The sequence below is a fragment of the Leptonychotes weddellii genome, chromosome 14 (genome assembly GCF_054177405.1).
Source record: "Leptonychotes weddellii isolate Sample4059 chromosome 14, ASM5417740v2, whole genome shotgun sequence".
NCBI lineage: Eukaryota > Metazoa > Chordata > Mammalia > Carnivora > Phocidae > Leptonychotes > Leptonychotes weddellii.
Window position 1 is genome coordinate 69048706 of NC_138382.1, and position 14218 is coordinate 69062923.

Here is a 14218-nt window from a genome sequence, read left to right on the forward strand (position 1 = left end):
CATCAGCTCCATGACCCCACTCCCAATATCAGCCTCAGGCCAGACGCACTTCTTAGTTCACCTACCTGTCACCCTGCCTATTCAACTGCAAGCTCCTTGATCACTGCCAACACTCACTGGGTACTGTTGAGACACTCCCTTGGCTAGCCGCAGCTTCCTGGGGACCGCCCCCACCCCAGCTCCCAGCACACAGGACCCAGGACTCAGCTCCCAGGACACAGTCGCAACCATAACGTAATTCAAGGGTCACGGGGACGGAGTGCCATCTACCTGAGCAACAAAGAGCTGGAACTCGTCAGGCAGAATCCATGAGCGAGGATAGAAGTTGTACTCCTCAGGAAAGAGATTCTGCATGATTCTCACGGCTCTGCTCAGAGTAATTTTACGCACCATCTCCGTCATGCCTGGGGAGAAGAGAAGCTGTGAGATTTGAACAGCAGTGGGCTGCTAGCTATAAAACAGCCATGATCGGGGACTTTTAAAACCACCCACCCGACATATTCGCTTTTGCAGACAGGATAAAAAAAGGTAGCTGTTCCCCACAGCAGTGACTCATGGTTTGGAAAGACCTACCAAATTAATGAAAAACTTGAGGTAATAGATGGATAGTTTTTTCCCCTTATAAAAATGAAGCATCAGTTGGAAGGCATGGGTTTCCACCTAGTTTATTAATCCATTCTTTGTCAGTCTCCTCGATAATGGATAAAGAGAAGCATTTACATCTTGCACTTAAAACTTAATATCCTCCTTAATTTGGGGCCACCATCCATAATTCTGGGACTGCTTCCATCTTATACCCTCGAGAATATCATCTAGTGGACTCTGCTTACATTACGAGAAGCTTAATTAAGTTGCTTTACTTTAATCTTCCATGAGTATTCAAGGTATAAAATAGAAAAATATACAGCTTTCAGCATAAAATCTGTCTCCTTGAAATAAGGACAGAAAGTAGAAAGGATATCATAGCATAATTTATAGTTTAGGGGGAGAAAATGAAATCTGTAGGAGTTCTTCAGTTATAAGTACTGACACTAACATTGATCAGACCTCATTAATTTGCCCAGAGGGGATTAAAATGACTCACTTATAAAACATTTTAAAAGAATGGTGGATGTTTTTTTCTTGTAGCATCTTTAGGAACTCTGACAAGAAAAGAAACTGAGTCTATACCTTAGCAAATTTTCAGCAAATAGGTAAAAATTCTTCTAAGTTTTAGCATGCTTATCTCTTAGGGCAAATATCACCACTGAAAATGGAGACTAGAAATGGCCTTCACCCTGAGACAGGCAACAGTTCCACCCCTGACACTAGGAACTGGCTCAGCGAAGTTATTTTTTACAGAAAGTACAAAGTTTTGTGTCAGCTTGGCATGTCCGAATTATCACACATTCCAAATGGGCACAATCAGAACGAATGAGATTTCTCGAAATTCCCATGTTCAGGAAGTGAAGGGTGAACATTTTGAGAATGAAGGTTTTAATAACCTATTTCTTGCTTCCCTCAGCATATGAAAAAGCGCAATAAATCCGAAGATCACAGATTCAAGATGTCAATGCCCAGCTTCTTGGTTCTTGTTTAGGATAGAGAAAAGGATTAAATAAGAAATAAAGGAGCTTGAAAAGCACTAATAAACTGTGCTCTGATGTGAACTCTTCAATATTAAAGAAAACTCACTGAGGACATTGTTCTGAGCTTCCTAAGAAATAAGTATGAGCCCAGAAAATTCCAGCTGTTTCCTTTTAGTCCCCTCCAAAATTGGAATTTTTGAGTTATAAACACTGGAGCCGAACACCAAATACACAAAACAAAAACTTCAACTGTTTTTGAAGGTTTTTCCTTTTCTTTGACAACAGTTTGTTATCATACTAGACTAAAACCCTTCATAACTAACTATAATACAGCACCTTACACCAAGTAGATGAAGCCTCCTGACTGTTGTGGTACTTTCTACATTTTTAATGGCCTTGTGACAGGGGAAGTTTCTCTTTCAGAAACCCCTCAGCAGGTCGGACAGACTCACACAACACAGACAGAAGTGCTATGAGTACAGAAGTGTGGTTTGAATGCTCCAGAAAAGTCTTGTGAAAATCAATGTCCAGGGGTGCCTGGGGGGCTCAGTCAGTTAAGCATCTGACTCTTGATTTTGTCTCAGGTCATGATCTCAGGGTCATGAGATGCAGCCCTGCGTTGGGCTCCACACTGGGCGTGGAGTCCACTGGAGATTTTCTCTCTCCCTCTCCCTCTGCCCCTCCCCTGCACTCTCTCTCCCTCTCTAAAGAAAAGAAAAGAAAAAAATCAATTTCCAGCAAATTGAGTATATATTCATTTGAAACCTGCGATGGCTCCTACTGTAATGTGAATCCTAAGTCCCCCCACCAGCTGACAGATCTGCTCCCAAGTCTGCTTTTGTGCCAGTCTCCAGTAGTTCTCTACTGAAAATAGCCAACTTCGGAAGCACCCTACAATCCAACAGCTACTTTCCCCAGACAGTTCTGACCCACAGGCTCTGGACGACTCGACCCTCCTCTGCCTAAATGCCTGTCTCCAGGAGGCACCAGTGTCTACCTCCTTCAATCCACTCACCACCAAAACCTTTGTTCCTCCACCATATCTCCGACCCCTCCCTCCACCCCACGTGGAAGCTGCTGGCGTCTGGGCTTCTGGTGGTGGCTCAGAGACAGATGTGGGGAGTGTCATCAGCTCTCACGGGAGTGCTCTCACAGGAGTGCTCTCACGGGAGTGCTCTCACGGGAGTAGCTGGGTTTCTAGCTGAGCCAGAACACATGTTCCTGAGCAAACAGGGGAAAAGAGAGGTCACTGCCAGGCTCTGCTGGCTCTAGACTCTACCTCCCTTCTCCAAGGAACTGCAGCACCTGACCCTCCCTGGGACCCTTGCCCTAGGCTCTGGGACACACTCTGACCTGAGCTGGAAGCTCTAGGTCTAACCATCGGCTCCCAGCCCCTCGAGATTGAGAATAAGGCAATCTTTGACCCTGACTTTGTACTCCAGTTAGATAAGGAGGATTTCAACGGTCTTTCTGAGGCTTTCTGATTGCTTTGTCCCCAGGTTTTGGTAACCTGTCTTTTGCTCCTGGTGCTTGAGTAGCTGCCTTAGCAATGCCTTTGCTTTGTTCCTGCCAGTGTTCCTCCTCTGTTCCACCCAAGACTACCCAGCAAGGGCTGGATCCTCCTGCTTGGGACCTGAGCCCTGTGCCTGCCCTCCTGCTGCCTACTTAGAGGTTCTTTTGAGGCTCACCGCCTACCTGGGGTTCCCAGCAGGTCTTTCTCCAGATGTCCCTATGGTGGCAGGTCCCCTCCCAAATGGGAAAACACTCTAACTCAGGTTGGAGCTTCCCACACCAGGAACTTGCCTCCTGTCACTCCTGGGCCTGGTTCTCTCTGCTACACTGGAGTCTCGAGGCCTGGTAGGTCTCAACCCCCGTGAAGCTACGCCAGAGGGTAACAGTCTGATCCTTAGGCTTGCCCACACAGACCTACCTATTTAACCCAATTTAAAACAAAAACAAAAACAAAACAAAGTCTGAGCTATTTCGGGAGTACTGTTCAATCCAAATATCACTGACAACAATATAATTCTTGGCAAAACACATTCCAACCACCCAATGACAAATAACTTCTTCCAGATCCACCCTCTTCTCTGTTCCCAGTGCCGCTGATGAGTTCATCTTTTGCTGGCTCCTGCAGCGGCCTCTTAGCTCTACCTCTGTCTCCTGCCTCCGCCCTTCCACCCACCTCCAATGCATCCCTCTGGGGGGCCTTCTGAAAATGCAAGCTGGCCCATGTCACTCTCTGGCCTAACAATTTCTCAGTGGCTCCCATGACCTTCAGACTATAAGGATGCTATCCTTCGGTCCCTGCTTATCACCCATCCACGGCCCCTCTCACACCTGACCCTTTCTGACCATCATGGGCCACTTGCCCTTTGCTGAATGAGCAACCTGCTCTAAACATCCTAGGTCTTTGCACCAACTCTATTCCCGCATTTTGCAGGGAAGTCAGGCCCGTCCAGCCCTGGAGCCTCAGTGCACATGTTCTCCTGGGTCTCTCGCCCTGTCTGCCCCCCCAGGCAGATCTAGGTTAGGTCATGTTCCCTCGTTCCAAAACACCCGGGCACCCCAGATTTCCTCTGTCTGGCACTTATTTTGTATTTGACTTCTCTCCCTACATGCCTTTCTCCTTGTCTCTCTATCTTCTCCGACACAGCCGAGTGCTTGACTGCAAGCAGCCCGGGACCTTCCTGGCCGGGGCCCTTTCCCTCTCTGCCAGAACATCCCCTCCCCACCCCTGCCATGTGCTGTCATACATCTTAGACCCTGAAAGTCAGCAAAAAACTGTCGCTTGTGAGCTGAGAATTGACAGTTTGGGACTTTCCTAAAGCAAACACATATCCAAATCAGATTATTTTTATAGAAAGTCTTAATTCATCATGTTAAGACATAATAACACATCTTGGAGGACCTCGTCATAGAAAAGTGGCTAAAATCTAATGTGCTGACACAAACAAAATAAATCGCTTCCATATGCATCTCCAAAAGTTTTCAGTTTATTCGGCACGTGATGCATTTACAGTTGCCTGCCACATCCAGTAGAACTTACTCTATATCATATACAGTGCATACGAGATGCACTGCTAGAATAATGGCATACCGGAGAGACAGAAGATAAGCCTGGACCCAAACTAGAGCCAAAGGACAGATCCTTCTGGAATCACGTCATAGTTAAGAGCTGCTGTCTTCCATAAGAAGAGGGTGTAGCCACACTGCGTCTCTGCCTAGAGATTCGAGAGCCTGCTTTGTCATTAGAACTAATTAATTGCTGTTGGTAAAGTGGAAAATTACATGTTCCAGTCACTGGCAGATGGAATATGGGATAGAGCAAACTTGTTTCTTTGGAATGAATATTCTTATATCACCTTTACGAAACTAGTCCTTTGAGGGTGTTTTTCTCTAATCTGTGTTCCAAAAGGAGAGCTATATAGCTACGACTTCTTTCTTACTCTCAGCCATGAGATGAGGCACAAACAGGGGAAAACATAAGTGAAGCCTCATTTGAGGATTCATGTCTTAGGAACTCTGTCCTCATTCAAAGAACTGTTCTCTTCCAAATTACCTTCTCCCAGTATCCCAGTAAGTCCTTTGAGTGACATCAAAAAGTCATCTTTTATGAGCAGCAAGATAGAAAAGAATAGTTATCCCATTAAACTGTATGCAAGAACCCAGGCTACCAGAATCCTTCTTGTTCTCCAACAGAACCCTCCCTCATCTCTAACTGTGGGTTAATTTTCTAGCTCCGTTCCCCCTGAAACCAATAAAGGTAGAAAGTTAGCTGTGTTCCTAGACAACAAAGCATATGGTTGAAATGATCCCTGATTGGCAAATTGCATAAATACCTGGTAGGAAGCCACAGCCCCAGGCTTTCCTGATGTAATGATTCTCCTAACTCAGCACGACCCTGCTGGGGACCCTGGAAGCTATGCTTTGGAGGAGCGACGTGAGATAAGGCTCTTGAGGCATATCTAAGCCAAGACAGACCCACGTCCACCAATGTAGGTCTTGTCTCCTTACACCTGAGCTGATCTCACTTGAGGGGTTAGACTAGCCTTCGGCACCCTCACAAAGACACCGCTGGAGAGAAATGCCCAACATTGACCGGCTGGCAGGCCGTGTTTCCTGCCCTATATCCTTTTAAGTGAATCTGAGCCAGGTGAGGCCCATGGTAGTCTGAAAGCTTAACTGAACCCCCCTAGTGGACATGGCATAACTCACCAGTGTATCATGTATGGCTACTGGTTTTTCCGAGACGTATTTTCTTAAAGACATGGCATAGAATGCCAAAGAGTAAATTTTTTTTTAAGTAAACTCTACACACACCATGGGGATCAAACTCCTGACCCTGAGATCAACAGCCAACAGGCACCCCAGAAAAAGGGAAAATGCAGTCTCCTTTTAAAAATAAGCATAAATGATATCACGCTAGAAGAAAACACCTTGTATTCAGGCAAACACACTCTGACTGCAACCATGTAAAAATGATACAAATATGTGGTTAAGGTTTGAGAGGAAATCTAGAAATATTCACATTGTTGTTTTGTTAAATGAGGGGTGATGCTCTTTTTAAACACATTATTTACTATCGTATTATAATATGGTTTGTACATATTATGTTAAAATTTCTGAATATAAGAGAAAGACCCTTTGGCTGTGATCACCACCCCCTCTTGACCAAATGTTCCTTCCTCTCTGAGCACACCCACTCACCTTAACCACCCTCCTCACTGAGCCATTAAAAATAATGAATAGCAATCCATAGCAGAAGAGGGAGGCAGAGATTAAAAATAAAATGGAAAGGCATATGGGGAGGCTGGGAATGGAGTGAGGAGGTGTCTTAAAGTGTTGGCTCTGACACTTTCTTGGCACTAGTCCCCCTTACAGGAAAGCCTCACTGGGGCAAGGTCCCGAGGTAAAAGGTAGGCACTGTCTCAGCCTGTCGTTCACCACACAGAGACTGGTATATTTGGTTGTAAAAATGGTACTTCCAATGATGATACTTAAAGAAAGCAGAAGCTGCTAACCTCATTTTTGTGGCATATTCCTAGAATTTTAGTACTTTTGTTTCTTGCAAATAATTTATGTGAAGTGGCCTATTTTTTTTTTTCCATTTTGAGAACATCGTCTCCTCATTACACCTGCATATTATAACTCAGAAAGTGAAGATCATGTTCTTCCACTGGTGAAATTAGTCCAGGAAAGCCTGTCTTTTTATTTTTGAACCTCCAGTCTTTAACCCATTGGTGGGTCAAATCCTGATGACCTCTGCGTTAGCTTCCCTCCCACGGTCAGGGCGCCGCGGTGGTGCGGGCGGCAAGTCCCAATTAAGAGTCCTTGAGTCCGAGCTCAAAACGCTGCTTGCAGAAGAGCCCTGACACTCAGCCTAGAAACATTTTTCAATGCCAACAATAACAGCAGATACCTGGAAACTTGTTCACTTGGCCGGAGAATATGTCATTGTCGTGAAATGAAACTCCATGCCAGTAGATGTCACAAGGCAAGCGTCGGCCGAATGGGAACTAGAAGACAGAGAGAAAAAAACTGTGACTATTAACAAGACCTAGAGGAGGAGCTACCATCCTGGGTGTCTATTACATACACATTCCCCGCGACTTGGTGCATGTCACGTGATGTAATCCTCATAATAAGCACACGAGGTAGATGATATCCTTTCCCATTTCATAGGTGAAGAAACCGTTTCAGGCAGGTTAAGGAACTTGCTCAAGGTCACAACCAGTGAGGAGTGGAGTTCTGACTCTGTGTGGCAGGCACTATACTCAGGCCTTCACATGCACCCCTTCATTCTAATCCCCCTAACTACCCTAGAAAGAATTATTCCCATTTTACTGGGGAGAAAACTGGGGCTGAAAAAGGTAACACAAAATAACACAGTGCTGGTAAGGAGAGGAATCAGGATTTGAATCCAGGTCTATCTGAATCCCAAGCCATACTTCTCTTTCTCTGAAAATTGCAACTCTCAAGTCAGTCCCCCCAAAAATGAGCTTACGCTCTCTCACTCATGCTCTCTCGTTCTCTCTTCCCCGCTCCCCCAAACACACATGGTCCATGAAGGGAGGATGCATCTCCCAGTGCCTCCTGGCATTCGATAAAGACTTGGTGGATGAATAAATGAACAAACCGGGAATAGTCATCTGACTCAAGGTGAGATAACCAGATTCTCTCTTCCAGGAATTTGGAAATCTGAGATGCCAGGCAGCCTGTGCTAGCCCTTGACCTGGAAGGGATAAAAAGCCAGAGCTGGGCAGATGTGCTTAGCTATGAACACAAAGAAGCAAAGGCAGCCCGGCTGGTGAGAGAGAGGGAAGGAATAGGTGCAGAGAGGAAAGTGAAGGTGAGACCAGGCGGCCCTGGTGACAGACTGAGTGACTTTAGTTCCTAGGGCTTCTAGATCCTAGGTCCAGACCCTCCTGTGCCTTGCTGTCCCTCCTGTCCTTGGATCCTGTAAGACAGCCTTATATTCTTAGAATATATCCCCTCTTTGCACATACTATAGGGTTTCCTTATTAGCAGCCAGAAAAATCCCTCAGTGAGATAAAAAGACCTGCTCTTTCCACCACATCCTGCTGCCTCTCAAAGTTATCAGCAAGTTCTACATTTACAGAATTCATTTTTTAAATCTGTAACTCAGAGGACCCTTGTTAAAGGAAAAAAGTGAGGACGTGTCAGTTCATATTTAGAACTTGCTTGTTAGAAGTCCAGATGAAGAGAGATGCTAACACATTGAATGCAATCACTTGACTTTCCCATCCTAAGACTACAGCTAATCAGGATTTTTGTCTGCTCCAAGTTGAGAGAGCTTAAGTTCCAATGGAAGAGCATAGCATTACTAATGAAATGGTGGTGACTCGATGCTTTCCAACTATTCCAAATTAAAATGAAGGCAAACAGACTCAAGCCCTTTAAATCATTCACATTATTTCAAAGCTGTGCCAAAGTGAGACATATGTTACACACTCTATTAGCATGAACAACTTTCATCTATAATTTATAGCATTTCACTTATTTTCTTTGCATCCAATGGACTGAAGTTATTAATTCAGTAGTCATAAATACAAAGAGATACAACATATGTTATTTTCTTCCAGCTGCTATGTGCTAACAGAGGGAAGGGGAAAATAACTTAACCAGGGAAGTTTCTCTAAAAGCAGACTATCCAAGCAAAATTTACTAAGATCCAAGTGGCCATGCTGCCTGCAATGTGGGACCAACACCTGCTCCATGTCAGCAGACAACCAATGACTCCTTATCACCTTTACCGTTACCCTTCAATCCTTGCCAACCTCATGAGTCCCAAATTAACACTTCATTCAGCAGTGTCTTTAGCTCATTCAGTTTTGTGAAACTGTCGTTTTTTTAAGCCATTCATTTAATAATTGCTATGTGCTAGGTGCTGAGGACACAGAGAAACACAATTTTAAATAGGTCCCGGGACTTCAAAATCCCACCTCTTTTAAAGATCTTTTTAAAAACTGCTTAAACAGCTAACATCATACTCAACGGTGAAAGACTGAAAGCTTTTCCTCTAAGATCAGGAATGAGATAAGGATGCCCACTTTTGCCACTTTTATTCAACATAGTATTGTAAGTTCTAGCCAGAGCAAAGGGCAAGAAAATGAAATGAAGCATCCAAATGGAAAGGAAGAAGTAAAATTCTCTGTTTGCAGATGACATGATCTTATATGTAGAAAACCATAAAGATTACACACACATATACACACACAGTTAGAAATAATAAATGAATTCAGAAAAATTATAGGATACAAAATCAATACACAAAAATCAGTTTTTCTATATACTATCCATGAATGATCCAAAAAGGAAATTAAGAAAACAATTGCATTTATAATAGCATCAAAAAGAATAAAATACTTAGGAATTTACTTAACCAAGGAGGCAAAAGACTGTACACCAAAAACTACAAAATGTTGCTGAAAGAAATTAAAGAAGACACACATAAGTAGAAAGACATCCCATGTTCATGGATTTGGAGACTTTATATTGTTAAGATGTCAATACTACACAAAGCAATGTACAGATTCAATGAAATCCCTACCAAAATCCAAATGACTTTTTTTTCCTTACAGAAATATAAAAACCTATCATAAAATTCATGTGGAATCTCAAGGGACCCCAAATAACCAAAACGATCTTGAGAAGGAAGAATAGTGTTGGAGGTATCACGCTTCCTAATGCCAAAACTTACAACAAAGATATAGAAACAGTGCATAAAACAACAATGAGATACCATTTATACAACTGTTAGAATGGCCCAAATCCAAAATACTAACAACACCAAATCCTGGCAAGGATGTGGAGGAACAGGAACTCTTACTCACTGCTGATGGAAATGCAAAGTGGTACACCTATTTTGGAAGACAGTTCTTAAAAAAGGAAACATACTCTTACCATATGATCCAGTAATTGTGCTCCTTGATATTTACCCAAATGAGTTGAAAACTTATGCCCAGAAAAAAAATCTACACATGAATGTTTATAGCAGTTTTATTAATAATTGCCAAAACTTGGAAGCAACCAAGATGTCTTTCAGTAGGTAAATGCATAAACTGTGATGCATCCAGATAATGGAATATTACTCAGTGCTAAAAAGATATGAGCTATTAAGCCAAAAAAAGACATGGAAAGATCTTAAATGTGTATTTCTAAGTGAATGAAGCCCATTCGAAAAGGCTACATACTGTGTGATTCCAACTATATGACATTCTGGAAGACGCAAAACTACAGAGCCAGTAAAAAGTATACCATAGATTAGGAGTGAGGGGAGGGATGAATAGGGGAAGCACAGAGGATTTTTAGGATAGTGATACTACTCTATATAATACCATAACAGTGGATACATATCATTATTCATTTGTCTAAGCCCACAGAATGTACACTACCAAGAGTAAGCTTTAATATAAAATCATGGACTTTGGGTGTCAACATACGATGTGTCAATATATGTCCATCGATTGCAACAAATGTACCATTCTGGCATGTGATTCTGATAGTTGGGGAGGCTATGCATATGTAGGGTCAGTGAGCATATGTGAAATCTCTGTCCCTTCTGCTCAATTTTGTAGTGAACCAAAAATAGCTCTAAATAAAAAAATAATAATAAATTAATAAAAACCAGTATGGTACTGGCATAAATACAAACAGACTAAGCGGATAGGATACAAAACCCAGAATCAAACCCTGACATATATGGTCAAATTATTTTTGACAAGGATGACAAGACTATTTGATGGGAAAAGGACATTCCGTTCAACAACTGCTGCTAGGAAAACTGGATATCCACATGCAGAAAGAATGAAGTTGGACCCTTACCTTACACCATATACAAATATTAACTCAAAATGAGTCAAAGACCTAATCATAAGGGCTAAAACTATAAAGCTCTTAGAATAAAATACAGGGAACAAGCTTTATGATATTTAATTTGGCAATGATTTCTTGGATATGACACCAAAGCACAGGTAACAAAAGAAAAATAAATAAATTGAACTTCATTGAAATTAAAACTTTTTTGCATCAAAGGACACTTGTCAACAGAATGAAAGGGAAGCCCATGGAACAGGACAAAACATTTGAACATCGTGTATCTGATAAGGGATTAATATTTAGAATATATTTTAAAGTTTTACAACTCAAGAACAAGAAAAACAATTTAAAAATGGACAAAGAAAGGACTTGAACAGACATTTCTCCAAAGAAGACATACAGATGGCTAATAAGCACATGAAAAGATGCTCAATATCACTAATCATTAGGAAAATGCAAATCAAAACCACCATGAGATACAACATCACACTCATTAGGATGGCTAGCATAAAAAATAATAAAAAGGAAATAAGTGTTGATGAGGATGTAGAGAAATTGGAACCCTTAGGCCCTGGGAATGTAAAAAGCTGCTGTGGAAAATAAAATTGTCACATGATCCAGCAATTCTACTTCTGAGTATTTACCCAAAAGAACTGAAATCGGTGACTTGAACAGATACTGATATACAAATGTTCAGCACTATTCACAACAGCCAAAGGTGGAAGCAGTCCAAGTGTCCATCAACTGTCCATCAACAACAAACAAAATGTGTTATATCCATACACTGTAAAATTACTCAGCCTGGTACAACATAGATGAAACCCTGAAGACATTATGCCAAGCGAAAGAAATCAGACACAGAATATTGTACGGTTCCACTTCTGTGAGGCAGCTAGAGTAGTCAAATTCATAGAGACAGGAAGTAGAACAGTGGTTTCCAGGGGCTGGGAGGAGGGGAAAATGGGGTGTTGTTTGATGGGTACAGAATTTCAGTTTGGGGAGACGAAAAATGTTCTGGAGACGGATGATGCTGATAGTTGCACAACATTCACAAGGTAAATGTATTTATTGCTACTGAACTGTACACTTAAAAACAGTTAAGGCGATAAATTTTGTTACATATATTTCACCACAATAAAACAACAATAAAAAAACTGTCTGCTTATGCCCCCTGAGGGTAAGGGGCCATTCGTGGCTCTACTCTGAGCTCTCTGTTGCCGGGAATGCTACATGGCTTTTCACGGGGCAGCTGAAAATTGACAATGTTTCTCAGACTCCCCTACTCCCCATTTTTCTAAGGTCAGCACCATCTTCCCAGTTACCTAGATTCTAAATTTGGGAGTCATCTTTCCTTTTCTCTTCTTCAAACTCTTTTGGAGAAAGGACTGGATTTGGGGTCAGAAGACCTGAAAGTTCTAGACTTATTTCTGTCGCTTACTATGAGATCTTAAGCAACCAAAACCTTTGCGTCCTCCGTCAATTGAGATGAGAAAACATGTCAAGGTGCAATAGGAACCAAACAAGATAATGGAAATGAAAGTGCTTTGTACATTCCACATAATACAAATCTGAGTCGATCATTACCTTATTTACTCATTAAGTGTTAAGAACCTATTGCGTGGCACAATGTGTCTCAGGTGGCAAGGACACATGGGAACATGCCTGCTTTCATGGAGCATACAGTCCATCGGGGAGAAAGAGTTGACTCAAACAGTCACTCCAACATATCACTGCAAACCAGGGTAAGGGTGGGGAAATGAGGCCCAGAGAGCAATGAGGGCACAGGGAGACCCCATCACATCTGGGAAGTCAGAGAAGGCCACTCCAAGTAGGGTGACCATGTGTTCATTAGCCCAGGACAGTTCCAGTTTACACCTGTTGTCCTGGTGTTAATATTAATAGATAGTTTTTTTTTTTCACTTCCAAATGTATCCCAGTTTGAACAGCAAATTGGTGGCCACCCTACTCCTGAGAAAAGGCTATCTGAGCTGAGATTGAAAAGAAGAACAGGCAGATGAGGAAGGAAGAGTATTCTAGGCAGAGAACAAATATGTAAAAGCCCAGAGGTCACACTGACCATGGCCCACTGGAAAGCCTGAAGGCAGGTCAAGGTGGCTGGGGTACAGAGGACCAGCAGAAAGTAATGTGAGATTAGCTGAAGACCTAGACAGAGGGAGATCGGGTAGGGCTGCTGCCCAGCCGGATAGCAGAATATAGCAGGATAGTAGGTCATGTGGAGAGCAGACTAAGATGGACCAGAGAGACAGAGAGCATGAGCCATAAAAGGACAGCGGGGGGAAGTGTTTCAAGACAAAGAGAATGGTGAATAGTGTGGATGTGGCTGACAGGTCAAGTAGGATGGAAACTATCAGCTGCCCACTAGGTATGATGACATGGATTGCTTCAGGAGCACATCAGCTCACAGGGATCAACTTCCTGGTCCCTTCAGCACTTACTATGCTTATCATGGTCTGCATTGTTGTGTACTTCATGTGTAACCCTTATCTCCCTCAGAACACCAGGGATTTCTAGGACCTGGAACAATTTGACATACTTGTCTCAGGTCTCCGAGAATGATTAACCAGGTGTCCAATTGGTCCTAGGCCCACAGGAAAATTAGAAGTCATAATCCTGAGAATCACCCATAACTCCCTTCCCTCCCCAATATCCACCTGGTCAGCAAGTCTTCTAGTCTACCTCCTAATTTATTTTTATATTTCCTCCCCTTCCTTAGTCCCCAGTGCCACTGCCTTACTTTGAGGCCTCATCTCCCACCCGGATGAGGTGGCATTTATTAGTCACACATGAACTATAGTCACTAGCGTGCCCCGCCCCCCCCCCACATGCTACCATCTCTGCCACAAAGGAAGATTCTCCTCAGCGTATACACTTGTGTGGACCCAAAATCCTTTTCCCTCTTACCTAGAAGGACTAAAACAAACTTGCAAAACAACCAAGCTCTAGCAAGAACTGAAGCCATTAAGTGTCCTTTGAGCATATTTGTGCTTAAGGAATTCATATTCAGGTCCCTCTTCTAATAAATAGCCCAAAGAGCAAGTTCAAACCCCCCAAGGGATTTCACAAAATGAAATTTCACAGTGAATGCTGATGAAAGCACAATTCACATTTCTGCACTTTGTGAATGATTTTCTTCATAAAGCTTCTTCATGAAAGAAAATCTTTCAAGTGATTGGGCATAAAAGTGGCAAATAAGCTTTGATATGGGCAAGCGTGTATGTAATGCATCCACAGGGGGAAATGACCCAAATTACTGCTTTAAAATGAGAGGCCCAATCCACTGTGAGGAA

At 42.7% G+C, this 14218-nt stretch overlaps 1 protein-coding gene across 4 annotated transcripts in view; it reads right to left on the bottom strand.

Moving 5' to 3' along the window:
* TTLL11 (tubulin tyrosine ligase like 11) overlaps positions 1-14218 on the bottom strand; it is a 213588-nt gene that overhangs the window by 159943 nt on the left and 39427 nt on the right. For 2 of the 4 annotated variants that reach the window (XM_081803512.1, XM_081803513.1), the window contains exons 2-3: positions 6991-7087; positions 271-404 (exon numbers count right to left, since the gene is read on the bottom strand). In XM_081803512.1, coding sequence (XP_081659638.1) covers positions 271-404; positions 6991-7087 — 231 coding nt within the window. The remainder of the gene's footprint in view (positions 1-270; positions 405-6990; positions 7088-14218) is intronic. The other 2 variants (XM_081803514.1, XM_081803515.1) reach the window with 1 other exon arrangement.